A 26,791-nucleotide genomic window follows, 5' to 3' on the forward strand; every position below is an offset into this window, starting at 1 on the left:
CCATGTTTCTTCACCAGGTGATGGGCAGGGTGGTGGACCCCGGAGGGGCCCCCAGCTGGCGTAGGAGAGCGAGCCAAGTGTGGGTTCCGACCAGCTCCAAGGCCGGGCACACAGTCCCCACAGGCCGCCCTTGCAGCTGTAACAAAGCAGCCCTCGTCCATGGCCCCACATTCCCAGAAGGACACATTCCACACACACGACACCTCACGCTCGGGCTGCTGCCCCGGACTCACCAAGAAGGGCAGCCTAGGGCACCGAGCCCTCGTCCACAAGCATTTTCTCATACTTCCCATGTCCGGTGGCCACAAACTTGTACCTCTTTCCAGACGGAGTGCTCTGCTGGGAGAGGTGACCAAGAGCAAAGCTGAGAGCGGCAGAACGGAGATGCTGCTGCCTCTGGGAAGCCCTCCCAGATACACTGAGGATAGCCCCTCCTTGCTTCCAACTGCTAGACCTGCCCTCCCTACATCAGCCACATTTAGACCCTACCTTAATTGTCGATGACGTCTTGGAGCCTCCTTTTTGCTCCCAGAGGCTCTTCTTGCTCATGTCTCCAGCTACGATGTCCTGCGTTCAGAGGAAGGACATGTCACAGGTGCAGACCCTCGACCAGGGAACTCAAAGCCGTGGTCCTTTCTCTCCTGTGCAGCCTTGCCCGGCAGGGTCCCGGGCCCGCCCACCCACTTCCTTGTACGAGAGCCCAGGGGAGGAAGTAAGAAAGGGAAAATGGCACCACCTACATGCACTGGGCCACCAGTTCCCCCACATGGCCCTCCACTCTGGGGGCCAGCCCGGTGAGCAGCCCCCAAACATCCCAGTGCTCTGTCTGCCCACACTGCAGCCTAGACAGCCTCCTAATTGCCTTACCAAGGGGACCCCGCCTCACCCTGGGATGGGTGTTACCTTGCAAGAGGGGGTCTTGGCAGTGGACTGAGCCTGCACTTCTCCTGTCTCCCACCGGCTCTTGGTGCTCGCCACGGCCATGCTGGGCAGCTCAATGGAGGGCTGGCGGGTTAGCTTGGGGGTCCGGCCAGCAGTCTGCAGAGGAGGAAAAACCCAGGACCACTTTAGTGGACAGCCACATGGGACATGTCAGAGAAGCCAGGGTGAGGGTCTCCAATACATGACTTCTTCTACATCTTTTTATTTCCAGAGGAGTGCTTTCCCAGTAAGGGGCTAGGGCGGGGCACTCTGGAAAAAAAAAAATGCATGTGCCTCCATTGGGTGTACTTGTGAAACACCTTCTTGATCTGAGGAGCACAGGTGATATGGTGGGGTAAGAGACAGATGTGGTGCTATCATGCTGCTCAGGACATAGGGCTGGAGGAGCATGGATTGAATGGGGGGGGGTTGTTGGAGAGAGGGGCATTGGTAGGATAGAGAGGTGTAGGTCTGGACGAGTGGTGGTTGGATGGAGGGGTGTTCGCTGAATGGAGGAGTGTTGTTTGTATGGAAAGACATTGGTTGGATGAAGGAGCATCGGTTAGATAGAAAGGTATTGGTTGGATGGAGGGGAGTTGGTTTGATGGAGTGGTCTTTGTTGCATGGAGAGATATTGTTTGGATGGAGTGGTCTTGGTTGGATGGAAGGGTATTGGTTGGATAGAGTGGTCTTGGTTGGATGGAGTGGTCTTGGTTGGATGGAGGGGTCTTGGTTGGATGGAGGGGTCTTGGTTGGATAGAGTGGTCTTGGTTGGATGGAGGGGTGTGGTTGGGATGAGACAATGGGTATGTGAATAGAGGAGGGACCCAGCAGAAGAAGGGAGGCCTAAGCATACCTCAATGGCCTGTGTGTACTGCTCCAGTCGCTCATCAATCTTGGAGATGGGCAAGGGTGGTTGGGACTTCTTCACACTGTTACTGGAGGGTAGGAGAAGGGTCACGCCCCATGCTCCCTCACTGGGCTTCCCCACCCACCCCGACCCCTACCAGAGCTCCCTCGGGGCTCTGCATCTCTAGCCCCCAGGCCCCTCTCTTCAACACCGTCTGGGGAACCCCAAGTCCTAGTCTGGAAAGCAGCAGGTTCACCTCTTCCTGATGGAGCGGTTCAGGGACTCGGTTCTGTCGATGAGCTGTGGAAGGCAAGCGGAGATGTGAGTCTCCAGCCAGAGCCCCCCCACCCCCCCGTTGCCCCAGTGGCTCCCATCCACCAATCGAGCCATCCGCCGATTCGTTTCTCAGGGATGTGCTGAGTGCCAGGCTGGGGGGATGCCAGAGAAAGAGCAGGGTGTGCTCGTGTTCCCGGCACTGCCGTGTGGCTTCCTCTCTGGGGCTGTCGTGGGGTTGGTGCTGTGATTCTGGGAAAGAGGAAAAGGCAGCAGGCTCTGGGGCTCGACCTACTTTGGTGCTGGGGCTCAGGGGAGGTGAGCCCTGTTCGGTAGCACCCTCCAAGACCAGGGGGCTGGGCGTCCTGGGCTGCTGGCGTTTCTGGTGCTAGGAATAGAACATCAGAGTTTATACGATGAGCACCCCTTGCACCCCTCCTGCCCCATTCGGGACTTGTTGGAGCAAACCTCTTCCCCTCCCTGGGCCTCAGGCCCTTTCCAGCCCTGACATGCTCTGTTTCTCAAATTCTCTGCAGTGGGGTCTGGTGAGTCCGGAGGAGAGTCGCTTGATCCCAGGGTCACGAAGACCCTCCTCCCTCTGGGAATGCGGGGGCCACAGAGTCTGGGGTGTGGGGGGGGGGCGTCTCCCTCTAGGGCAGCCTGCTGAGCAGATAGTCAGCAGACACAGACCCAGCCCAAGGGGCGGGGTGCACCCGGACCCCAAAGGGAGCCACCATCACCTGCTCGTCTGACTCTTGGGCTTCTGCCGGCCCCAGGCTGCCCTGGACGGTCCCCTCTGGGCTCTTGGGCTCTGTCTCCTCTGTTCCTGGCCCGTCCTGGAGCTCTGAGCTGGGGCTCAGATGCAACTCCTCCAGGCTGACTCTGGCTGGACTCTGCTCATCACCACCCTGGCTTCCGTAGGCATGCTGATGGGGCCTGGGGGCAGGGGAGGGATGCAATCCCGGTGAAGGTCGTTCAGTTGCTGGGTTTGAGTCCCTCTGGGTTTCCAAACCTCAGCTTCTCCGTCCGAAAGGTGGGGGCGGTCTGACCAGTTGAGTGCCAAGGAATCTTGAGACCCCAGCCTCATCGGGGGAAGTGGGCCCAAGGACCTTGGAGGCAGCCCTCCAGCCCTGGGGCGCCTTTGTGGACAGGGCCCGCTGCCTCAGCCCCCTCTCGCCTCACACTCGGAGGCCGGACCCGGTCTCCAGACTCTCTGGATGGGCCCCAGCCCCTGGGCCGTGCTCGTCTTCGTCTGTGTCCACCCTGCTGGCCTAGCCTGCCAGGCCCTGCTCCATGAGGGAGGCAGGTGGGCCTGAGGAAGAAGGGTTTCGCATAGGAGTGGGGCAGGATCTGTGGGTGGTTTGGGGGAAGCTAAGGGACAAGGCAAGGGCCGAGGTCACAGCTAGGACGGCACCCTTGAGAAGAGGGGCTGCCTGCACTGGCCATGCCTTCCGGCAGCCAGCGGGGCTCTGCATTTGAGCAGGACTGAACCAGCAAGAAATTCTCGCATTTTCCATGATTTCACGCCCCTTGGTGTTGGTGCCAGCCCAGACCCGGGCCCACCGCCCAAGGTGGGTCAGTGCGAGCCGGCCGGGCACACAGAGGGCCCATTCAGCTCCAGCGGGTCCCGGGGCCAGGCAGGTGTGGGGCGGGGAGGAGGCTTGCCTGTGAGCAGAGCAGGAGGGTTCAACAGAAGAGCCAAAGTGCCCCCTGCTGTTGGGAACAGCTGCGGCCTGGGGCCTGCGGGAAAGAGGAGGCAGCCGGCAGGGCTGCGGCCACCCGACACGAGGGGACAGGCCATCCTTGCAGACCCCAGACCCACCTCGGAAGGTGCACTGTCTCAAAGGCAGATGGGGGAAAATGAGGCCTGCAGGGGCACCGGTGACCAGGGGGTGGCCAGGACCAGGGCCCCAGCCAGGCAGCTGGCTCCTGGGGTGCAGGAGCCTACTGGTAGGGTGGTTGGAAGACTGGAGACGGAGACGGTCCTAGCTAGAGATGGAGACTAGAGGGGCCTCAAAGGGCCAGGAGGTGGTGTCCCCCAAGCTCGAAGCTCCTGGGTAGAGCTTGGACCCTGCCCACGGTGGGGGGCCCTTGAGCACGCCTGCAGGGTGCCTCAGACCCCAGAACTGGGGTGGGGGTGAAGCTCCCGGAGCAGCCCCCCATCCCTGGGCCCCCACCCCCTCCTGCCCTGTTCAGCCCAGCAAACACGTCTGCACATCTGGAAAGCTTGTCCCTCCAGGCCAACTCACAGGCCCACACATCTGGAAATACCTGCTCCCCTCCGTGGGAATGGAGATCAGCCAGCCCCGAGGGAGGAAGGGGCGGGCGGGCGGCAGGGGCGCAGAGCCTCCATTACGTAAGTGGGCTGCAGATGTGTGCTGATGTGGCAACACCCTGGCCGGGCCGCAGCTGGTCTGGATGGGGCCCAGGGGCCCTGGGGAGCCCAGGAATGAGATTTCCTCCCCACCCCTCCCCGCAGCCCCTCGGCCCGCCGCCCCGCCGCCGTCTAGCTCTCTTCCTCCCTTCCCCCTGCTCCCAGCCCGGGGGGCATTTTGCGGGGCCGGTGGCCTTTGCTCAGGTGCAGGCTGGAGGCTTGGAGAGCGCCCCTGCCTGGTAACCCTGCCTCCGGCCTCTGACCCCCACTTGCCTGTTCTCCTCCTGCTGCCCCTCCGGACTCTCGCTCCGAGGGGGCTCCCCGCTGTTGGAGGCCCCCCCGGCCTCCCAGGGCTGCCGCTGTGGCTCTGGCTTCTGGGACCAGTCGCTGAAACCCTCATCCTCATCCAGTTCAGGGGCCTCCGAGGGCTTCAGGCTGAGGCTAAAAGAGCAGTGCCGGGTGCTCAGAGCCGGACGGGGCCATGAGGGGCAGGGGGCACGCTATACACACTGGCCACATCTCCTTCCTTCCTCAGACCCTGGGCTCCAGGGGTGGGAGACCCTGTCTGCCAGGGGCAGCACCCATGGCTGGGCCGAGCCTCCCCGCTGTTAGAGAATCCCTGAGGGCAGGACTGTGTCTCCTCGTAGTCTGGAGCTGCCTGAGGCCGAGGTTGTGTCCGACCCTATTAAGCTAGGGCTCCCCAAGAACAGGGCTATATCTCCCTCATGAGACTAAAGTTCCCACAGAGCTAGGCTGTGCTTCTTCCATCAGTGTAGGGCCTGCTAAGACCTGGGCTGTGCCTCCCCCATCAGTCTAGGGTCCCCTGAGAACTGGGCTGTGCCTCTCTCACTAGTCTAGGGCCTCCTGAGAGCCGAGCTACGCTTCCTCCATCAGTCTAGCCTCCCCTGAAAGCAGGGCGATGCCTTCCCCATCAGTCTAGGGTCCCTTGAGAGCTGGGTTGTGCCTCCCCCATCAGTCTAGGGTTCCCCAGGAGCTGGGCTATGCCTCCTTCATCAGTCTAGGGTCCCTTGAGAGCTGGGCTGTGCCTCCCCCATCAGTCTAGAGCCTCCTGATTTCTGGCTATGCCTCCTCCATAAGTCTAGGGCTCCTTAAGGGCTGGGCTGGGCCTCCCCATCAGTCTCAGACTCCCCAAGAGCTGGGCTATGCCTCCTTCATCAGTCTAGGGTCCCTTGAGAGCTGAGCTATGCTTCTTCCATCAGTCTAGGCTCCCCTGAAAGCAGGGCTATGCCTCCCCCATCAGTCTATCCCTTGAGAGCTGGGTTATACCTCCCCATCAGTCTAGGGTTCCCCAGGAGCTGAGCTGTGCCTTTTCCATCAGTCTTGGTACCCTGAGAGCTGGGCTATGCCTCCTTCATCAGTCTAGGGCTCTCTAAGAGCTAGGCTGTGCCTCCTCCATCACTCTAGGACCTCTTGAGATCTGGGCTATGCCTCCTTCATCAGTCTAGAGTCCCATGAGAGCTGGGCTATGCCTCCCCCATCAGTCTATCCCTTGAGAGCTGGGTTATGCCTCCCCCATCAGTCTAGGGTTCCCCAGGAGCTGGGCTGTGCCTTTTCCATCAGTCTTGGTACCCTGAGAGCTGGGTTATGCCTCCTTCATCAGTCTAGAGTCCCATGAGAGCTGGGCTGTGACTCCCCCATCAGTCTAGGGCTTCCTGAGAGCTGGGCTATACCTTCTTCATCAGTCTAGGGCTCTCTAAGAGCTGGGCTGTGCCTCCCCCATCACTCTAGGACCCCTTGAGATCTGGGCTATGCCTCTCCCATCAGTCTAGGGCCTCCTGAGAGCTGGGCTATGTCCCCCCATCAATCTAGAGCCTCCTGAGAATTAAGCTCTGTCCCTCCCATTAGTCTAGAGTCCCCTGAGAGCTGGGCTATGCCTCCCCCATAAGTTCAGGGCTCCCTAAGAGTTGGGTTGTGCTTCCCCATCAGTCTAGGATATCTTGAGAGCTAGGTTAGGCCTCCCGTTATCAGTCTAGGGCCCCCTGAGAATTGGGCTATGCCTCCCCTATCAGTCTAGGGCCTCCTGAGAGCTGGGATGTGCTCCCCCATCAGTCTAGGGCCTCCTGAGAATTGGACTGTGCTTCCTCCCTTGGTCTAGAGTCCCCTGAGAGCTGGGCTATGCCTCCCCCATCAGTTCAGTGCTCCCAAAGAGTTGGGCTGTGCCCCCCCCATCAGTCTAGGGCCTCTGAGAGCTGAATTATGCCTCCCCCTCAGTCTAGGGCTCCTGAGAACTGAACTATGCCTCCCTCATCAGTCCAAGGCTCCCCAAGAGCTGGGCTGTGCCTCCTCCACTCGTCTAGGGCCCCCTGACTGCTGGGCTGTGCCTCCCCTGTCACCCTGGGGTCCCCGTGTGTGGGTGACACGTCTCCCTCCAGGGCTCTGGTGACTGCTCCCTCCGCGGGCAGCAGGGTGAGCCCCTGTCCCCCGCCCCCCCGTCAGGGTAGGCCTGGGATCTGGTGCTGGTGGGCTCCCCATGTGCCCCCAGCCCCTGCTATCTAAACTGAGGACCTGGCCTGAGGGGCCGTGACCGCTGCAGCACCCCACCCCGCCCAGAGCTGCTGACTCGGAGAAAATGGAACAAAACAGGGGCGGGAGGAAGGGGGGCATTATTGTAAAAACAGCCCAGCCCGGCCGCGGAGGCCTCCTGGGCCCAGGGAGGAAACGAGCCGGCCTGCGGCCCGCCAAGTTGGACGTGGCCTCCATGAGTCACCGGCAGCAGGGAGCTTGGGCGGGGGGCTCCGGGGCCAGGGCCACGCAGCTGGGGTCAGTGTCGGTCCAAGCAGGGGCCAGGGCCGCGCAGGGCGGCCAGAGCCTGAGTCAGCGCTCTGGGAGGCTGGCTGGGAGGGGTGGCCGCACGTGAGTCCCTGCGGCCGGCCGGCGGGCTCCACTGGCGCCTCGGGCTTCAGGGACCCTCACCCTAAGCTGTCTCCGCACCCCTGCTGAGCCCCTCCTCACTTGCCTCCTCCGGGAGCCCTAGCCCAGGGCCCCACCACCAGCCTCCCCTCTGCCCTGGGGAGCGGGGCCAGGCGGACTGCTGGGGGGCGGCTTACAGGCTCTCCTGCTCCGGCGGCTCGGGGGACTGGCCGCCGTCCTCGTCCTGGGCCCGAAGCTCCCTGTCCCTCGCCCGGCGGCGACGCTCGCGGGCGGCCTCCTCCTCATCTTCCGCGCTCCGTTGAGTTGTGAGCCTGGGGGACACGGAGCGTCAGTCGGGCCTCAGCCTGCACCCCGCTGCTCCTGTCCTCCTGGTGGTGGAGGGGGCTCCGGTGTCCAGGCAGGACTGAGACCCTCTGTCCTCTGCCCCACCCCCCCGCCCAGCAGCCAGGCCTCCTGGACCTAATCAGAGCCGGGACACGGGCGGGGCTGGCTCTGTGGCCCCCAAGGCCCTGGGAAGCGGCTGCTGCAGGTACCAGACAGGTGCCACGTGTCCCCACTGGCATCCGGTGGCAGCAGCCTCGCCGATCAGGCACTGTCAGGCCAGGGGCAGACCCAGCCGGGCAGCCACCTCCCTGCCCGGGTACCCCGGCTGGGGCACTCCCTCCTGCCCCCTCAAGGGCCCCAAGAAGAGGCTGCCTGCACCCTGAACCTGACCTCTCTGGGCCCGTTCACAGAGGACGGACCCGAGGCCACCGCAGAGACAGAGACCTTGCTCCCTCGGTGCACGCTGACCCCGTGGCTTCTCGGGGTCCCTCACTAAGGGCGACGCAAGGTCAGCCTGGGACGAGGGGTTCACAGCCTGGTCTCCCTGGCCCTGGCCTAGCAGATCTCACACTGTCGGCATCCGGGGGCACCCCGGGCCTGGGTCGCCGACACAGCCCTGCCTCCCCCACCACCCAGGCTCCACTGGACCCAGAGAGGGGAGTCCCGGTCTCTGCCTCTGCAGGGCTCACTGCCCTAGCCTGGGGTCTCGGTCCCTTCCCGCTGCTGCCCGCCGCCTGACCCCGCGGCCCGCTCCTTCTGGGACTCCGTCCCTTGGCCGGGACGGCCGGCTCCATGGTCTCAGCAGCCCTGCCAGCCATGATCTAATCTGTCCCAGGTCTTCCCAGAGCCTCCCAGACAAAAGCCAGGCCCTCCTCAGCCCCGGGCTCCAGGCCCGCTCCCCCCCTACCGCCCCCCACCGTGGCCACCTGGGACTCCAGACCTGCTCAGCCCGCAGCACCCCTGGTCTCCCACCCTCGATGCTCAGAAGTGCCTTCGGCTCCCACCCCCGGGGGCCTAGGGAGCCCTTCCTTCCCCACGCCTGCTCCCATCCTGCCCTGGGCCCTCGGCTCAGAGGCTGCAGGGCCACGTTATCTGGGGAAGTGTTGCCCCGGGGCCCAGGGTCATGGTTCCCGCTCCCCAGACCCTTGCCCCGAGATCTGAGTGCAGAGCCCGCAAGTTGCCTGTCACCCCACACACAGACATGAGCAGATCCTCTGGGGTCCACCTGTCGGGCGGTATGTCCAGGCCACAAGAGCCCCACGCGGGCCCGGCCCCCCTTGCACGCCCAGGTGCACACGAGGCAATAATGCGCGTGCACACATACACACGTCCTCCGTGAGCCCGACACCCAGGCCAGCGTGGCACGCGCACCCACCCTCCACCCACGGTTCCAAACACCCCACAGCACGCACACGGATTCACGAGCGGGAACAAGGCAGGGGCCAAAATGGCAGGTCCGGGGTCCCCGCTCCAGACCCCGTTTTCTGCTGTCCTTGCCATCGCCCCGACAGCGGCCTTGTGAGCCGGCCCCTCCGAGGGCCACCCTCTGTGACCCGCCATCTGCACGTGGCCCCGGGAGCCCTGACAGGCAGGGGCCCGGGGGCGGGGGCGGGGGGGCAGGCAGACAAGGGATACAGGGTAGGGGTCTCCTGGTGTCTCCCCAAAGCCCTGGGCCGGGAGCCCCAGCGGCCCAAGGACAAGGGGCCCTCCCCCTCGCCTCCCCCCTCCCACCAGCCCCAGGATGTGAGTAATGCGGCCCCTCTGGCCCCTCCCGTGACCTCACCCCTCACTGTTCCACAGCTGGGCTCCGTTCTGGGAACTGAGAGGGGGCGGCTCTCCTGGGGTGGGGTGGGGGCCTCTGGCCTGGGAAAGGCGCCCCCCTTCCCCGGCCAGCAGCCCAGACCCCTTGGCAGGCTCCACGGAGCTGTCAGGACACCGGCGATGGCCGCCCCACCCGTGGCCCCTGGCTCAGCCCGCGTGCAGCTGTAAGGGATTTGGTGTTCCTTAGCGAACGCAATTAGGCTATTTCCTGTGTCTGCTCTGGCTCTTTGCAGCCCGGGGTTCAGCCCCGGGGGCTGCCGAGTGGGGCTCTGCTCCCCCAGCATCGGGCTCCGCCGCGGGGCCTCGCCCCCACCCAGGTGCACCGGGGCGCGCACAGCCCAGCGGGCCCCGGGCCGCCTCCCAGCTCCCCGTCCTGAGTGGGGGTCCCCACGTTCGGGGGCTGCCCCGTTGGCCACGTCCACCGCCTACCGGCCCCGACTCGGGGTGCCGGCCCCCCACTCCTCCCTCTGCGGCCCCCCGGTCCCCCCACCAGGGTCCCGTGATAGGCTCCTGAGCCGGCCCCGGCCCTGGCAGCTGCCCCCACCTCCTTCCTCCCCTGTCTGCCTGCGTGGGTTTGGTCCCAGCTTGACTCTGCCCCCTGCAGGCCGCTTGTCCGGTGCCTAAAGGCCTAAAGGCCACCCGTCTCTGGTGCCTAAAGGTCGAGGGGAGAGCTCGGGCGCCCAAAGGGAGGACAGCCAGGCAGGGCCAGTCCTGTCGTCGAACTCTTTCTTCAGGTCTGCGGGGGACCCTCTGGGGCACAGGTGTCCCGGACACGGCCAGAGGAAGCTGCCAGAGAGGCCGGGGGAGCAGCCCTGGTCAGCCCCACCGCAGACCGACCACCCCTGGGGTCTCTGGTCCCCTCCGCGCCCCACCTCCCCAGGGGGTTCTACGCTGTCGACGGGGGTGGACACTTGCAGAGCCACTGGTCCCTCCGGCGGCCGTAGAGCCCGTGAGTGAAGTGGCAGTGGGGGGGAGCCAGCCCCGGGAGAGGCCTCCTCCTCCTCCGCCTTGGCTTCCGGGGACAGCAGGACGGCAAGCGTCCCCGACTCCCAGAGAGCGGGCCCCCGAGGGCAGAGGTCGGGGGCCCCGTCAGGGAGCTCAGGGGAGGGCAGCCCCACGCCCCACAGCTCCGAGGGTGCCCCTCACTGGTTATGCGAGGCGGGCGGGGGGCTGCCCCCAGCAGCACGGGGAGGGGTCTGTGGGCACGGCACTGGGTGTGGCACCGCCAGGGCCCCAGAGGTCACTTGTCCTTGCAGAGAGGCGGCAGCGGGGGTGAGCGGGGAGCTCGAAGGCGGCCCCAAATGAGCAGGTGGGCGGGGGGTGGGGCGGCGGGAGGGGCACGCTGCTGCCCGGGGCCAGGGGTGGGCGCACGGAGCTGCGGCTGGGGGGACCCGGCTCCCCCCCACACCCCACCCGAGGGCCCTGTCACGGGTCCAGACCGCCCTCCCAGCCGTGCCCCCTCCGGCAGCACGTCTCCGGGCGCGTCTCCGGGCTTCCTCAAAGTCACTGCCCCAGGTAGACAACCCCCACCCCCACCCCCCGCAAGGAGCCCAGTCCCGCTGCCCAGGGGAGCCCAGGAGGCGACCTTGAACTTGGGTCCGAAAGATGAACCGGAGTGTGTGGGCCAGGGAGAGGGTACAAGAGCCGAGCCAAGGCCAGCGGCCAGAGCGCTCAGGTGGCCCCGGAGGGGCGGCTGCGGGGAGGCGGACGGGAGAGTCTCTGAGCCCCCCGTGAGGCGGCCCCGGGAAGCCCTGTGCCAGCCTTCAGGTCCTTTCTGGAAGGAGGCCCAGTGGGCGTGGAGGAGGGGAGATGCAGTTAGACTGGCAGGGAGGGCTCCCGGCCGGGAGGGGACAGGAGCCTCCAGATCTCCAGAGTCCCTGGGGAGACAGAGGGACTACGGGTGAGGCGAGGCGAGACCCCGCTGACCCGGGGAGAGTAACCAGGCTAACTGGGGACGCGGTGGCTCAGGGAGCCCAGGACAGCAGTGGGGTAGCAGGGTCTCACGTGACCAGGGAGCAGAGGCCTGGGCACAGGGAGAGGCCTGGAGCACTGAGGCCTTAGGCCTCCTTCCTGCCCGCCTCCCTTCTCCTCCTCCTCTTCCTCCCTACCTCCCCTCCTCCCCTCCTCCTCCCCCTCTCCCCTCCCCTCCTCCTCCTCACCTCCCCTCCTCCTCTTTCCCCCTTCTCCTCCCCTCCTCCTCCCCTCCCTCCCTCCTCCTCCCCTCCTCCCTACTTCTCCTCCTCCCCTTCTCCTCTCCTCCCCTCCTCCTCCTCCTCCCCCTCCCTCCCCCCTCCTCCCCCTCCCCTCCTCCTTTCCTCCTCCTCTTCCTCCCTACCTCCCCTCCTCCTCTCCCCTCCTCCCCTCCCCTCCTCCTCTCCCTCCTCCTCCTCTCCTCCCCTCCTCCCCTCTTCCTCCTCCTCTCCTCCTCCCCTCCTCCCCCACCCTTCCTCCTCCTCCCCCTCCCTCCCTCCTCTCCTCTCCTCCTCTCCCCCTCCACTCCTCCTCCTCACCTCCCCTCCTCCTCTTTCCCCCTTCTCCTCCCCTCCTCCTCCCCTCCCTCCCTCCTCCTCCCCTCCTCCCTACTTCTCCTCCTCCCCTTCTCCTCTCCTCCCCTCCTCCTCCTCCTCCCCCTCCCTCCCCCCTCCTCCCCCTCCCCTCCTCCTTTCCTCCTCCTCTTCCTCCCTACTTCCCCTCCTCCTCTCCCCTCCTCCCCTCCCCTCCTCCTCTCCTCTCCTCCTCCCCCTCCCTCACTCCTCCTCCCCTCCTCCCTACTTCTCCTCTTCTCTCCTCCTCCTCTCCTCCCCTCCTCCTCCTCCTCTCCCCTCCCCTCCTCCTCCCCCTCCCTCCCTCCTCTCCTCCTCTCCCCTCCCCTCCTCCTCCTCACCTCCCCTCCTCCTCTTTCCCCCTTCTCCTCCCCTCCTCCTCCCCTCCTCCCCTCCTCCCCTCCTCCCCTCCTCCTCTTCCTCTCCTCCTCCCCCCCCCCCCCCCGTTTCCCCCCTCACAGGCCGGCACCTCAAGCAGCTCCGCCCAGCTGTGCAGGAGTTCAATCCTTCTTGCCCCTCCCCTTTGTGGTTGCTCCCAGAGGGGGCAGCATTAACAAGGCAGGGCCCAGGGGCCTGAGGGTCCTGTTAGGTCTCTGGAAGACCCAAGGCAGAGCAGCTAGGGACTCTGGGGGGTCCCAGGAGGTTCTGAGCAGGGAGGAGCTCAGTGGAAGGCAGCTGCAGGGGACACAGGTGGGGGGGGTGGGGAGGCTGTTGACCTCGCTGGGGTGATGGGGTGAAGGCTGAAGGGGTGAGGGAGGGGACGGGGTGAAGGCCAAAGGGAGGCAACCACGCAGCCCGCCAGCCCAGGTGGAGGGGCTGGGACCAGGGCAGGGCTGTGGCTTTGGTCTCTCTGACCGCCCCCTGCCCAGGGTGAGACCCCAGGCCCAGCCTCAGCTCTCCAGCTGTAAAAAGGGGTGTGGCACCGTGTGAACCAAGACCCCTCCCCAGGCCACCCCAGCTCCCGCTTCCCCTCGGATAGCACCGTCGGCCGACCTGGCCTGCCCCCACACCACCTCCCTCTTGGTCCTGGTGGGCAGGTCCCATGTAAGAAGTCTCCCCAGAGGAGGGGACACCGACCTGCTCACAGAGAGAAAGGCACAGGCTGGGGGCACAGGCCGCCCTGGCGAGCGGGGAGGGACAGAGGCCCCCGGGCTGGGGCCTCCTCCAGGACACCGGCCTAGTGCTGGGGGATGTGGGGCACAGCCGCGGCCTCTGGGGGCCCTGCTCCACCTGCCCTGGGGCCTAGGCCAGGGCTGAGAGGAGGGACCTTCGCTCCTTCCCAGCCACCGGCCGGCCCGGCGGGGGGGGGGGGCTCTGGGCCTTCGGAGCCCTGCCCGGGGCAGGAGGGGAGGGGAGGGAGGCCAGAGCGGCTTCTCCACCGGGATCCTTTACACCCTCATCAGCCCCGAGCCCCCAGCCGGGCCCACCTTCTGCCTGGGCATCCCCTTCTCGCCGTCGAGGCCAGCACCCCCTTAACCACGTGTCACCTCTGCAGGGCCCTCGCTGGGCCTCCTTGCCCAACAGCCCTCATCTTCCCCCAGTGGGGTGGCACTCGGGGGGGCTCTTGTTTGGGGAAACCCCCTAGCTGCCCCACAGAGCCCCCAAAGCCAAGGTATCCCCTTTCTGCCCATCTTTCTTTGCCAGCCCCGGGGGCAGATCAGGGAGGGTCGCCTCTGCCCTGGCCCTCAGGTCACCGGGGTCCCCTGAGGAGCACCAGCTCCAGACTCTGCCTGGCCCGGGATGCCCTCCCACCTCGGGCCTCAAGATGCCACCCGGTTCTCACCCTACTTAGGGGGCACGGCCACCCCAGTTCACAGCCGAAGAGGGGAGCTGAGAGGTCTCCTCCTGGGAAAAGGAGGCAAGAGACTGCAGCCACTGCCACCGCTGTCCCCACCCCCCTCCCCTGCTCGTGGGTCTGGAGTGGCCTGTCCCCTGTTTGTCCCCACCCCCCTCTTCAACCAGCTCTCTATCCCATCAGGTGACAGGGCCCACAGTGAGGTCCCTGCACCCGTGGACCTTAGAGCTTCCAAGAAAGCCAGCGCTGTGCCCAAGGTGTGGCTCAGGGACCACAGGCGAGGGCCCCTATTCCAAGCCATTGGGGACTGGCCGGCAGGAAGTCCTCTCGGGACAAGGTCCCTGGTGCCCATGCCCGGTGGTGGTTGACATGGCGGGCAGAGGCCCGTCAGAGAGGAAGGGGCAGCAAAGCAGTGTGCAGGCCGGCCCTCCTTTCTGCTCCCATCCCCCCAGTCCAGATGGAGAGCCACGCCCCTCCTGGGTGACCCCCAGTCCCAGCACATCCCGCTCGGGCGCCCCTCCGGGAGAAAGCGGTGTGGGGAGAGCACCCGTTCCTTGGGGTTCCCTTCCTCCCTCCCTGCTCACACGCCCCCCCACTAAGCTGCTCTCCTGGTCCCTGCCTTGCCCACTGCCGCCCTCCAGCACGTGAGCCGCCCAGGCTCCCTGGGGCGGACGGGCCTCTCCCCCGACAGCCCCGTGCAGGGCCCGGCTTCGCCCCAGACCCTCAATGCCAGTCAGGGCGACCCAGCCCAGGGCAGGGCAGTCCCACCAGCAGTCCCCAGGGCATCCGGGCCAGCTGGGTGGACCCTCATCATGTGCCCAAATGGCCCGACCGGAAAGCGGCTGTGCTGGGGAGTCTCTGTCGCCCAGGCGTCTGCTCGCTGGCAGAGGGTTCCGGCTCGACGGAGACAGAGTCTGTGTCCCGGAAACCTTCCTCGTGGGGGCTTTGCCTCCAAGTCCTTCTATCCCAGGTTTCCCTTGGTTCCCAGAGTCTGGATCGGGGACTGTCCCCTTCTGCCCCACAGTGAGGTCCAGAACCAAGCTTGATGTCCCTCTGGCTGGCCGTCACCTCCCTCTTGCTGGGCGCCCTACCTCCTGTGATGTGCTCCACCGTCAGCCTCCTTGCCCCGGCACCGCGGCTCTTCCGCATCTCTGCCCCCGTCCGCTCTGGCTGGCCTGCCCCTCCGGGCCTGGGGTCAGAGAGCGAGGCCGCCCCCTCCCCCCGGCTCGCCCTGCCTGTGGGATGCTGGCGTGGCCAAGACGGGCACTGGCCCTGGGCTCACCGTCCCTCCCTCTGCCCAGCACCCTGCACTTGCTGTGACTCTTCTCCGAGTCTCTGACCACAGTGCTGCCAGGTCCGGGCCAAGTGTCCCGGAGACACCCAGGCACCCCCCCTCCCCGCCCCTCCGCATCCTTTGCGTCAGCGAGTTGCCCCTGCCCACGCCTCCGGGCCGTGTGTGGGACCGACCCCACGGTCCCCACACACACACCCCCCCCCGGCTGCCTGGTGGCCCCGGCCTCACCTCCAGTCCCGGCCCTGGCTCCTCCTGGCGCTGGACGGCCCTCCAGGGAAGCCAGGCGCTCCCGAGCCGGGCTGGGACCGCCTGGCACAGGGCTCAGAGCGCTCACGAGGCTGGGCTTTGGCACGTTCCATGACACGCGACTGGTGGCTGGCACCGGCTGGGGCCTCTGCCGCCCTGTCCCCATCCCCCTGCCGGGTCGTACCGCGGTCTTCCGCACACCCCGAGGGCCCAGTCAGTGCCCAAATGGCTGTCATCCCGGGGTCTCAAAGCCCGGCTGCCCGCCCCCGTCCCCGGACGCAGCCTGGCTCAGCCGCCTGCCGTCGGCTCCCGGCCCTGCCTCCCCGGAGAGCCCCCAAGTGCACGGAGCGGCCTGACCCTGTGCTGGACACTGCCAGGGCCATTTCTGCCACCTGCCCCCGCCCCCAGCTCCTCCTCTGAGGTGCTCCAGCCCCTGGGACTGAGTATCCTGGGGGCCCAGGGGGGCATGGCAGAACAGGAGCCGGGGCTGTGCCCCTGGACTGGCTCCCATTCAGTCTTGCTGTGACATCTCCTGGCCGTGTGCCCCTCAATCCTGCAGACCCTCGCTGCCCGCCCACCGGGCCTCGAACCCTCCCCGAGCCTCAGCTTCCTTATCCACACGGAGGGGCACGCGGGGCCGGGCTTGGGGTGGCCCGCTGGCTGAGTTGGGCGAGACCTGTCCTGGTGTCTGTCCCTGAGGACACGGGCGGGATCCGGGGGCTGTTGCAGGAGGGGAAACTGAGGCTGATCAGCGTGGCGTCTGACCTGGGGCTCCAAGCGCACAGGTGCTGCCGGCTGGTGCAGGGCACCCGGAGGGTCGAGAGGGAGTCTGCCCCGCTCAGGGGAGACGCAGCCCCGCCCGCAGCCCCTCTCCTCTCCTGTCCCCCTCTCTTGGCCTCACTGGCCTTCCCTCCTTCCTTCTTGCCCGTTCCGGCCCCTCCCATCTCCCCGGTGAACAGCCGCAGGTGCTAGACTGGCCGCCCCAGACCTCCTCCCAGACCTTCTGGCTCTTGGGGCCTCCTGCCCTCTGCCGCTTCACGAGGCCGGCATGGGAGGGGACGGCGTGGGGCGGACAGTGTGGGGCGGACAGTGTGGGAGGGGACAGCAGGTGGGGGACAGCCTGGTAAGGGATAGCAGGAGGTGGACAGTGTGGGAGGGGACATATGGGAGGGAACAGCATGGGGCAGAGAGCATGGGAGGAGATAGCATGGGAGAGACAATGTGAGCGGGGACAGTGTGGAGGGGACAGCATGGGGCAGACAGCATGGAAAGGGACAATAGAGGAGAGACAGCGTGGGAGGAGACAGGGTGGGACAGTGTGGGTGGATAGTGTTGGAGGGGACGGTGTGGACAGTGTGGAACGGACAGCATGGGACAATGTGGGGCAGATAGCGGGGGTGCACAGCATGGGAGGGGACACATGGGAGGGGCAGCGCAGGAGGGGACACGTGGGAAGGGACACGTAGGAGAGACAAAGTGGGAGGAGACACATAGGAGGAGACACTTGGGAGGGGACACATGGGAGGGGCTGATGAGCCTCCACGACGCCTTCACCCCGTCCCCTGCCTCGTTCATCCTCTTTTTTGCCTCTTTTTTGCTTTCATTCGACCTCTCCCTCCTCTTGCCCGCCCTCCTGTCCCCATCCCGTCCCCTGTCCCATCCTGTCCTGTCCTTACTCTGTCCTGTCTCTGTCCTCTCTTGTCTTGTCCCCCTCTGTCCCTCTCCTATGCCTGTCCTGTCCCCTCCTGTCCCTGTCCTCTTTGCTTCCCTATCCTGTCCCCTCCTGTCCCCATCCTGTCCCTGTCCCCATCACGTCTCCATCCCTGCACGCCCTCTTTATGCCTTCGTGGAGACCTCCTGCCCCTCGCCCCCTCCTCCTTATCCCCTTCCCTGTCTCTCACCTCCTTTCTCTTTCCATGGCCTTGTCCCCACGCCTGCAGGGACACTCTCTAGAAGAGCCTCACAGCCCACGGGCACACGACGCCCCGGCCCCAGCCTCATGTCAAACCCGCGTCTGGACCTCTCCCTTCCTGGGTGGGCAACGCCCCTCACAGCCACACTCTCACCTTCCAGGGCGGGCCACCGCCAGATCCCGCACTCTCCCTGCCCCCGGGGGCCGCCCAGGGCTACCCCCCCACCAGCTCCCACTTGCCCCTGGACACCTGTGTGGGTCGGCCCCTGGCCACCAACCTGTGCAGAGCCAGTCCGAGCTAGACGAGGCGCTCCTGGGAGCCGTGGCCTCTCCAGCCACCCCTCGGGGCCCATGAGCCACGGGTGCCTTCTCGATGCTGCAGCAGGGGCGTGGGGGGGTGGGTGGCGAGCCCACAGGTGCCCGAGGCGCCCAGGCTGCTGCTTGCTCGCCGCCCTGTCCCGCTCTGGTTCGAAGGACGGGACTGGAGCCTGGCCCGAACCTCAGTGCTCTGGGTTCTGGCCCTGACGTCCTGCCCAGGGGGCTGGGCCGCTCAGTCCCCACACCCCCGCGATGCCAGCTCGCTGGGGTTCCTGGGGCGGCTCTGGCTGACAGACCGCTTGGTCCCAGGGCAGCACCACCCACCAGACACCGGGGCTCTGCCAGGCCAAGGGCAGCCCCCTCCCATCTGGGGCCCTGGGTGGGCCTGAGGCAGCCACGCCTCTTTGGAACCTGGTTTGGAGGCCTGGCCTCCCCCCACCCATCGCCTCCTGGGGCCAGCCCCATCCCTTGCCCTGCTGGCCACACAGGGGTCCCCAGAGGCCTCCCGGGCCTGGCGTCCCCAGGGCGGGGGCCAGGCCTGAAGGCTGTCAGGGGTGGGGGGCAGGCGTGGGCACAGGGACTTGTGCCAGGTTCCTCCAGCCCGGAGAGCCTCCCCTGGGAGACTGGGAGCCCAAACGCCGATAAGGACGCCAGCAGGGTGACCCAGCCAGCCCCGTTGGGCTGTGCCAGCCAGGCCGCCGCCTCAGAAAGCCAGGCTCCCAAAGACTGTTAACCCGGGAAGGCAGCCCAGAATTCAGGCGGCCTGTGGAAGTGAGGGCGCCCAGGGTCCCCTTGCTGCCCCCCGGTCATGGCTAATGAGGGCCTGGCCCAAGGTGGGCCCGGGCAGAGCTTTAGATCCCCCGTCACCCCGGGGGCAACAGGAGGGAGCCACCTGTAAGGGGGGTAGAGCTGGGCTGGGGGCTGCAGGAGGAGGGAGTGGTCCCCGGCTGGCCCTGCCCCCCTGAATCTTGGACAGCTGAGGAGGACCCCCACGGCCGCAAGGACTGTGCCAAGCCGTGCCAAGGGTACGGGAGGGGCACGGGGACGAGGCCCCCTGCCTGGGCCCGTTTTTAGCCTGCTTAAACTGGATTCAATTTACACCCACCCCAGCCGGCTCCCCGCATGTGCCTCTGGAGCTTGTCACCGCGAGGGGCACCGCCTCCGACGCCCCCCTTCCCACCCTGCACCCAGGAGGTCCGTGGCGAAGGATTTCGGTGAAGCACGGGGCCCGGGGGGGGGGGGCAGGCTCCCCCACGCCCGGGGTGGCCTGGGGGGAGTCACTAGCCTCTCTGCGCCTGGTTTTCTGTCGGTCAAACGAGGACAACGGTCGTCTGCCCAGGCTTCGGGGAGTCACGGCCGAGACACGGGAGACACTAATCTCAGTGAGGGCAGCGGGGATGCCGCCAGCCGCCCGGCCTCTCGGGTCCACGCGTGGGGGTGTAAGCCCGGCCGTGGCTGGGCCTGGAAGCCGTGCGGTCCGTGTGCGTCCGTGAGCGTCCCCGTGTGCGGTGTGCGACTGGCTCGCCGGGGTGCGACAGACGCCCCCACGTTATTCTTTGGGAGACGCTCTCGCCTGCCCTCCACCCCGCCCCCCCGCCCCCCACGAGGGGGCCCAAAGGGCCGCTTCCTTCTGTCTCTGCCCCACTGGCCTCTGCAGGCCCACCTTCCCCGGTCCAGGTCCTCTGGGGGCTCCGGGCCCGCGCACCGGCCTGGCCCCCACTCTCGGCTGAGCTGGTGCCACACCTGCCGTGCCCCATCGGTGCCTCCAGGGCGTCCCCTGCTCACCCAGGACAGCAGCTTGACGCTGGGTTTCGGAACGGAGCCGTGGTTACCCCCGGACAGGTGTTTGTGGCCCACGTCCTCCTGCGACGAGGGACGTGTGCCCAGCCCGCGTCGGGGCTCCTTCTGTCATCCCTGATGTACGGTACAACTGCCCTCTTGGGCCTCAGTTTCCCCACTTGTTAAGCAGCGCTGGCGAGCCCCGGGGCTTGACCCCCGGTGCCCCTTGGTCCTCTGGCCACAGAAGTTTCTGGATGGGGACAGCGGCAGTGACCCCTGGGCGGCCACATCCCAGCCGGGCAGGGAGGAAGAGGCCCACCTGAGACGCACGGTCCTGCATGAGGGTCCCCTGGTCAGCCGCTCAGGGGCGGGCCTGGCAGAGCCAGAAAAGAACACACGTGAAGCCCGGCAGCTGACTCGTGGGGGTCCACCTAATGAGTGGGGGGGTGGGGGGCGGGTGGCTGTAAGGGAGCGTGTCCTGACCCTGGAGCAGGGGGCCCTGGAGCCATGCCTGCGTGGGGCCGGGAGAGAGCCATCACTCGGGGTCTGAGGGACCCGACTGTCCCGAGCGGGAGGGGTCCCGGCTGCTCTCGGCCGACCCGCACACCTTGTCCCTCCTCCTTCCCGGAGTCAGGGCTTGGGTGGAGCGGGAGTGCTGAGATGCCTGTCTCTCCCTCCAGGAGCTTGCAGTCTGCCCAGCGCGCTCCATGCCGTCAAAGGAGAAGCCAAGGCAGGCTGCATGGAGGAGGCGGCATTTCAGCTAGGCCTTAGACGCCTGGAAGGGTAGAGGAGGAGGAAGGGCATTGCAGGTGGCTCAGAGTGAGGCCACGAGAGGCCCGTGGCATGGAGCAGGGGCTCTGAGCCCACCTCTGGCCCTTTGCCTCTGCTCCCCCTCTCGTCCTCTTCGGGGTAGGTACCAGCAGACCACTACTTTACAAAGGGGGAAACTGAGGTCCAGGGAGGACAGGGTCCCGGACCAAAGCCCTACGATGCAGGAGGCAGGATTTCAGCTGGGGAAAATCTGCCTCTGAGGCCCAAGCGCTCACCACGGCCCTGTGGCACCTCCCACGCAGGGCCGGTGCGCTACGGGGGGTGGCGAGTGTGGCCGCAGGGTCCGGCTCCCTCGTCTGTAAAGCAAGGGGGTCACAGGGTGGTCCCCAGGGGCCGGCGGGAGCACATCAAGGCCTCGGAAGCGGTGCTGGAGGCCCACTTCTTGCCCTGGGAGCGGCGGGCCGGGGCGGAGGCCCCAGGGCCAGGAGAAGGTCTCCGGGGAGACCACGGCCCGGCCGAGGCCAGGCGGGTGTGCAGGTGGGAGAGCAGAGGGCGCGCGGCCGGCGGAGCCGAACTAACAGCGGCCGGCGCACGTGCGCACGGCCCACACCCTGCCCACGGCGCCCCGGTCCTGCCCGCCCTGCCCCAGCCCGGGCCGGGGGGCACCTACCTCACGAGGTTCTCCAGGCCCCGTTTGCTGGAACTTCTCCTCAGGAGGGCAGAGCCACTCACGCCGCCGGCCCGGCGACCTGGCCTGACCCCAGCCCTGGGGACGCGGCTGCTCCTTCTTCAAAGGCTGCCGGCCTCTGTCTGCTGCCCTCCCCCTGCTCCTCCTCCTCCACTGGGACCCCTCTCCCCCCTTCCTCTCTTCTTTCTCTCTCCCGTCCCCTCCTTTGCTCCCTCGTCCCCTGTCCCTGTCCCTGGATCCGAGCTGTCGCTCCTTCTGTCTGGCTGTCTGGTCTCTCTGCCTCTGACGCCCCCTCCCACGTCTGCTCTCCCCCTCTGCCTGTCTGTGACCTGTGTCTCTCCACCGGGGGGGGGGGGGTCTCCGGGGCTGGCTCCCTGCTGGCTGCCCCCGGGGGGCCGGGTGCCCCTGTCCCCCCCCCGCCCCCCCCCCCCGTCTGTGCGGCCTCACGCGCTCTGTGGGTCTCCCCTTCAGGACGCCTAGCAGCCGTTTCCCTTTTGTTCCCCCCAGCCCCCTTCTCCCCCCTCGGCCTCCTCCCCCTCCCCCTCCCCCTCCTTCCGAGACTAGTAAAAATGTCAGAGAAAACCCTCCAGCCCAGCAGCTCTGGGGCTTAGCGGGACCTCAGCGGCCTGTGATGGGCATCCTGTCCCCTCAGCCACCTTGGCGGCCGCTGGCCTCACTCACTCTCCAGCCCCCTGCAGCTCATCCCTGCTACTAGCAGGGTATCTCCCCCCTCCCCCCTCCCCCACCCCCACATCTGCCTCTCCATCCCTCCCTGCCTCTCTCCTCGTCCTGGGCCTGGCCTGGCCAGCCCACTGGTCCTCTCCTTTATGGACGTCTTGGATCAAGCCCCCCTGCCCTGCCCCAGCTGGCCTGGGCTCTCGGCTCCTTCCTCGCCAGCCCCCCCCCCATCCCTCCCTGCTCCCACACTCAGCCCCTGTCTCCTCTCCTCTCCCTCTGTGGCTCTCTCTGCCCCTATCTCTGTTTCCCTCCCTCCCCCTCCCTCCCTCCCCCTCCCTTCCTCTCCCCTCCCTTCCTCTTCTCCCTCTCTCCCCTCCCTCCCTCCCCCTCCCTCCCTCCCCTCCCTCCTGGTTCTCCAGTTTTCCCCTTGTTTATGCCCAGCTCTCTGCTCCACTGATCACCTCGAGGGGGGAATCCTCTCGGCTCCCCGAATGGGGAGCCCCTGCCCGCCCCGGCCCCTGCCCGACTACCCTGGGAGCTCAGAGCAGGGAGACCCCAGAGGCAGAGACAAACACGGCCAGCCCCGTGCGGTACCAGAGAGCACGCTCCCAGGGTGGCCGGTGGGCACAAGGTCAGTGCGGTGCCCTGGCCAGCGGGCCCCCTGCCCCCGTGCGCTGGCCAAGGCCCGGGAGGTGCAGCCCAGCCCACTGTTCCTCTGGTTGGGCTTAGTCGCCGTGACTCACTAGAGAATGCTCGCGGGCGAGTGACCGGACAAGGCGGGAACTGGACTCATGTCGGCGGGGCGTCGCTGAGCCCAGCTCAGTGCCCAGCGGTCTTACATCCAGCGGCTCGCCCGGCTCGCCAGCCCTCACGGCCGCTCTGAGAGGCAGACGCCAACGCACCCAGGTCCCGCGTGGGGAAACCGAGGCACAGACCGGTGTTCGAGGTCTCCGAACTGGGACCGGAGAGCCAGAACCACGACCCGGTCTGCTGACCGCCTGTCCCTGCCGCCCTCCGTCCCCGCAGCACAGTGGCATGGCCGCTCTCACCTCCCCAGCTAGCCTGACCTCGTGCCGGCCCGGGTGCCCAGCTAGCCTGACCTCGTGCTGGCGCGGGTGGCCAGGACTGAGACCACCCGGGGGATGTGTGACCGGACAGAGGCGAGGCTACGATCAGATGGGCGAGCGGCACGCACGTGAGCGAGTCACTGTGAAGGCAGTGAGTGTTGGAGGGGCAGCCCCGTGGGCCCACAGCTCAGGTCCGCAGTGACTCAGGGGGCGGCTGGCCGGCGCAGACTTCGTGGGGGTCATGAAGTCTGGCTCCTTCCGCCCTCCACAGGCCAGTCCTGTGGCCAGTCCTGGAGGGGCACCCGCAGCTCTCCCCTCCCGCAACCCCGGGGAAGCCAGAGAACGCGGGTGTCGTGCCCACGACCCATCCCCAGCATCCTGCCAGAGCTGTCCACTCCTCAAGCTTCTAGCAGAGCACGGAAAAGGGATGGGGAGCAGGGCCGCAGGGTCGGTCCTCAGGCTGAGCCAGATCACCCAGGGAGAGTGAGCCCGAGCCTCTTTTCCATCTCAACCTGCGCATTCCCCCACCTCCCACCCCCGCCTCCTGTTCTCGCTTCTGGAATCCCAGTCACAGACAGCCAGGAAGGGAATGTGCCAAGGTATAGTTTGGTTCAAAAGAAGGAAAAATATTCCCATGGGGAGAAGGCTGCCTCGGATGTCAGGAGTTCTCTGTCACTAAGAACTTAAAATAGAATTACTTGATTATCTATCAGAAATGCCGGTGGGTGGGAGGTGGCAAAAATAGCTCTTTAAATGCAGCAGCCGGCATTCGTAGCTTTATAACTGGAGCATGTCCTAATAGGAACAACAGGGCAGAGTATTTGACGTCAACCTTCCTGTGGTTTCCCCATGCATCTAACCATCCAGTCATCCACCACTCATCTGTCATCCACCCACCCACCCATCCACCCTCCATTCATCCATTCGCCCATTCATCATCTACCCATCCTCCTTCCATTCATTTACCCATTTACCAATCATCCATCTATCATCCATCCACCCGCCTACCCATCCGTCCATCCCGCCATCCATCCATCATCCATTCACTCATTCACCCATCCATCCATCATCCATTATCCATCCATTATCCATCCATCTATCCATCCACCCATCCATCCTCCATCCATTCACCCACCCTACCCATCCATCCCACCATCCATCCTCCAACCATTATCCATCCATCTGTCCACCCTCCATCTGTCCATCCACCCATCCACTCATCTACCCACCACTCATCCATCCATCCACTCATCCATTCATCCATACATTTACCCTCCATCCATCCACTATTCATCCATCCATCATCCACCCATCCTCTCTATAGAGTGATTTTTTCCCCATAGATCATTATTAGCACATCAACTTCTCAGGGTATCTATATATTCATTTACCCACATAAGAACAAGATATCCTTCCATCAATCCATTCAATCATTTATCAATACATATATATCTGTGTCTATTCATCTTTCTTTAATTTTCTCCACTGAGCAAGTATCTATCCATCTAACCATCCACCCACTCATCCACCCCTCCATTCATCCATCCACTCCCTCTACACACACACATCCATCCATCTATTTATCTAAATGTCATAATACATATAAAACACTTAGAAGCATCCATCCACTTGGAGCATGATAACCACTCATATAGTTACCTATGTGTTCAACTGTCAATTCTATATCTATTTGCTTAGCTACCCAACCAGTGAACTATCTGTTCATTCTTTAATATATCCTCTATCGCTCCAAATATGTTTCCGTCCTCACTTTCATTCATATCTCCAAAGTATTTACTATTAATCAATCTCATTCATACACTCACTCATATATATGTCCATCCATCTTCCCATATAGCAAGTCATGTATATGTGCATAAACACATATCTGTTTATCTTTCCATATATGTGTTTGCCAATTACTTTGACCATTGAGCCATCCAAATGAGTTAATACTTAAAATAGTTGCTGCAACCTGGTAAACCTCCAAAAAAAGTTACTTTCAGCCATACTATCACTCATCCATAGTTCATCTAAGCAAGCATCCGTGTATTCATACCTCCAATTATCCTCAAAGATTTGTTCAATCTATTCATATCATTTTCAACACTTACTGTATTCACTTTTTAGGTACTGGGGATTTAGCATTAACAAAGTCCCTGTTCTCACAGGGTGACATTTTAGCTAGAACAACAACAACAAAAACAAACAAGTAAGTATATATTGAAATATATCAAATGATGGTAAATGCTATAGAAAATATCCTCTCCAGGGTGGGAGGATATGGAGATCTGGAGGATATATGATAGTCAAAGAAAACCCCTTAGGAAGGAATAAGCTTTTCCTTATTTGAAAAGAGACTTGAGAAATATTAGCGACAGATATATGCATTGGTGGGAGAAAGTGGCCTAGAAAGAGAGAACAGTGAGTGAAAAACTCCTGATTCAGGTGCATCTGTTCATCAGTCTACCTCTTCAATAGTTTATCTAGCTTATCCACCCAACCATACGTCTATTTACTCACTGTCTGTCTTTCCATTCATCTACTATTTCCTATTTTTGCCAATCTGTCCATTGGATTGATTCTACTTATTTTTTTAATTAGAATGTTTTTGAATGTTTCTTTGTTTTTGAGAGAGAGAGAAAGACAGGGCACGAGTGGAAGAGGGACAGAGAGAGAGGGAGATACAGGATCTGAAGGAGGCTCCAGGCTCTGAGCTGTCAGCACAGAGCCCAACGCAGGGCTTGAACCCAAAAAACCATGAGATCATGACCTAAGCCAAAGTCGGATGCTCAACCAACTGAGCCACCCAGGCGCCCCTCCATTAGATTGATTTTAGATCAATGGATCAATTTTGTCCATTGATTTTAGATCTGCCCATCTAAAACTCTATCCATTATCCATCCATATGTCTTTTATTATTTTTTTATCATTATTATTTTATTATTTATTTTTAGTTAATATACAATGCAATATTGATTTTAGAAGTAGAATTCAGTGATTCATCATTTATATACAATTCCGAGTGCTCATCGCAACAAGTTCCTTCTTTTTTTTTAATTTTTTAAAATCTTTATTTTTGAGAGAGAGAGACAGCATGTGAGGGGGGGAGGAGCAGAGAGAGAGGGAGACACAGAATCTGAAGCAGGCTCCAGACTCTGAGCCGTCAGCACAGAGCCTTAGGCGGGGCTCGAACTCATGAACTGTGAGATCATAACCTGAGCCCAAGTTGGACACTCAACCGACTGAGCCCCCCAGGTGCCCCACAAGTTCCTTCTTAATACACATTATCCCTCTAACCTACCTCCCACCCACCTGCCTCCATCAGTCCTCAGTTTGTTCTCTATCATTAAAAGCCTTTTGTGGTTGGTTTCCCTTTCATCCATATGTCTTCATAACCTTCTATTAGTCTACCAATAAGCTATCTGTCAACATGCCATCCAATTACCCATGAGCTTATCCATACTTCCATTCCATGTGTCCATTCACCAATCCATCCATCCATCCATCCATCCATTTACCCACCCACCCACCCACCTATCCATCCATCCATCTTCCATACCTACATACATCTATCCACACATCCATCTACCCATCCATCATCTATCCACTCATCCATCATCCATTCACACAGCTATCCCTCTGTCCATTCATCCATCATTCATCACCCACCCACCCACCCACTCATTATTCATCATCCATCCACCCACCCATCATCTACCTACACATCCATCCACCTGTCCATCTATCCACCCATCCATAATCTGTCTACACAAACATCTATCTGTCCATCCATCCATTCGTCATCCATCTATTCATTATCCACCCATCCACTCACCCACCCATCCACCTATCCACCCTCCATCCATCCGTCCCTTATCCATCTATCCATCATTCATCTATCCATTCATCCTCCCACCATCTATCCATCCACCCATCCATCTACCCCTTCATCCATCCATTCCTCCATTATCCATCATCCATCCATCCATTCAACTGTTCCTAATTCCTACCTTTCTTCACCCACTTTTCCTTTCATTCAGACTTTTCTCCATCATTAAGTCTTTTAGTTTCTTTTTTTCTTTTTTCTGTGACTAAGACACGGCTCATAGGCTTGTAGCCCAAGAAGATAAAAGAGAAGACTCTCATGGCCCAGTAGGCTGAGTGCCAAAATAGAGCTTAAATAAGGACCAGAGAAGTAGGAATCTGTCCTCTTGTTCAAACATCCTCAACACACACACGCTC

General features: G+C 63.3%; 1 protein-coding gene across 6 annotated transcripts in view; it reads right to left on the reverse strand.

Moving 5' to 3' along the window:
• LSP1 (lymphocyte specific protein 1) overlaps positions 1-26,791 on the reverse strand; it is a 37,933-nt gene that overhangs the window by 3,914 nt on the left and 7,228 nt on the right. Inside the window, exons 1-10 of one of the 6 annotated variants that reach the window (XM_043582026.1) lie at positions 17,486-17,760; positions 7,487-7,621; positions 4,692-4,859; positions 2,785-2,980; positions 2,340-2,432; positions 2,028-2,071; positions 1,778-1,859; positions 904-1,038; positions 490-567; positions 234-339 (exon numbers count right to left, since the gene is read on the reverse strand). In XM_043582026.1, coding sequence (XP_043437961.1) covers positions 247-339; positions 490-567; positions 904-1,038; positions 1,778-1,859; positions 2,028-2,071; positions 2,340-2,432; positions 2,785-2,980; positions 4,692-4,859; positions 7,487-7,621; positions 17,486-17,598 — 1,137 coding nt within the window. In that variant the 5' untranslated portion in view covers positions 17,599-17,760 and the 3' untranslated portion in view covers positions 234-246. Of the gene's footprint in view, positions 1-233; positions 340-489; positions 568-903; positions 1,039-1,777; positions 1,860-2,027; positions 2,072-2,339; positions 2,433-2,784; positions 2,981-4,691; positions 4,860-7,486; positions 7,622-15,315; positions 15,585-17,485; positions 17,761-26,791 lie in introns of those variants that run through there. The other 5 variants (XM_043582025.1, XM_043582024.1, XM_043582023.1 and 2 more) reach the window with 5 other exon arrangements.

The sequence above is a fragment of the Prionailurus bengalensis genome, chromosome D1 (genome assembly GCF_016509475.1).
Source record: "Prionailurus bengalensis isolate Pbe53 chromosome D1, Fcat_Pben_1.1_paternal_pri, whole genome shotgun sequence".
NCBI classification, from domain to species: Eukaryota; Metazoa; Chordata; class Mammalia; order Carnivora; family Felidae; genus Prionailurus; species Prionailurus bengalensis.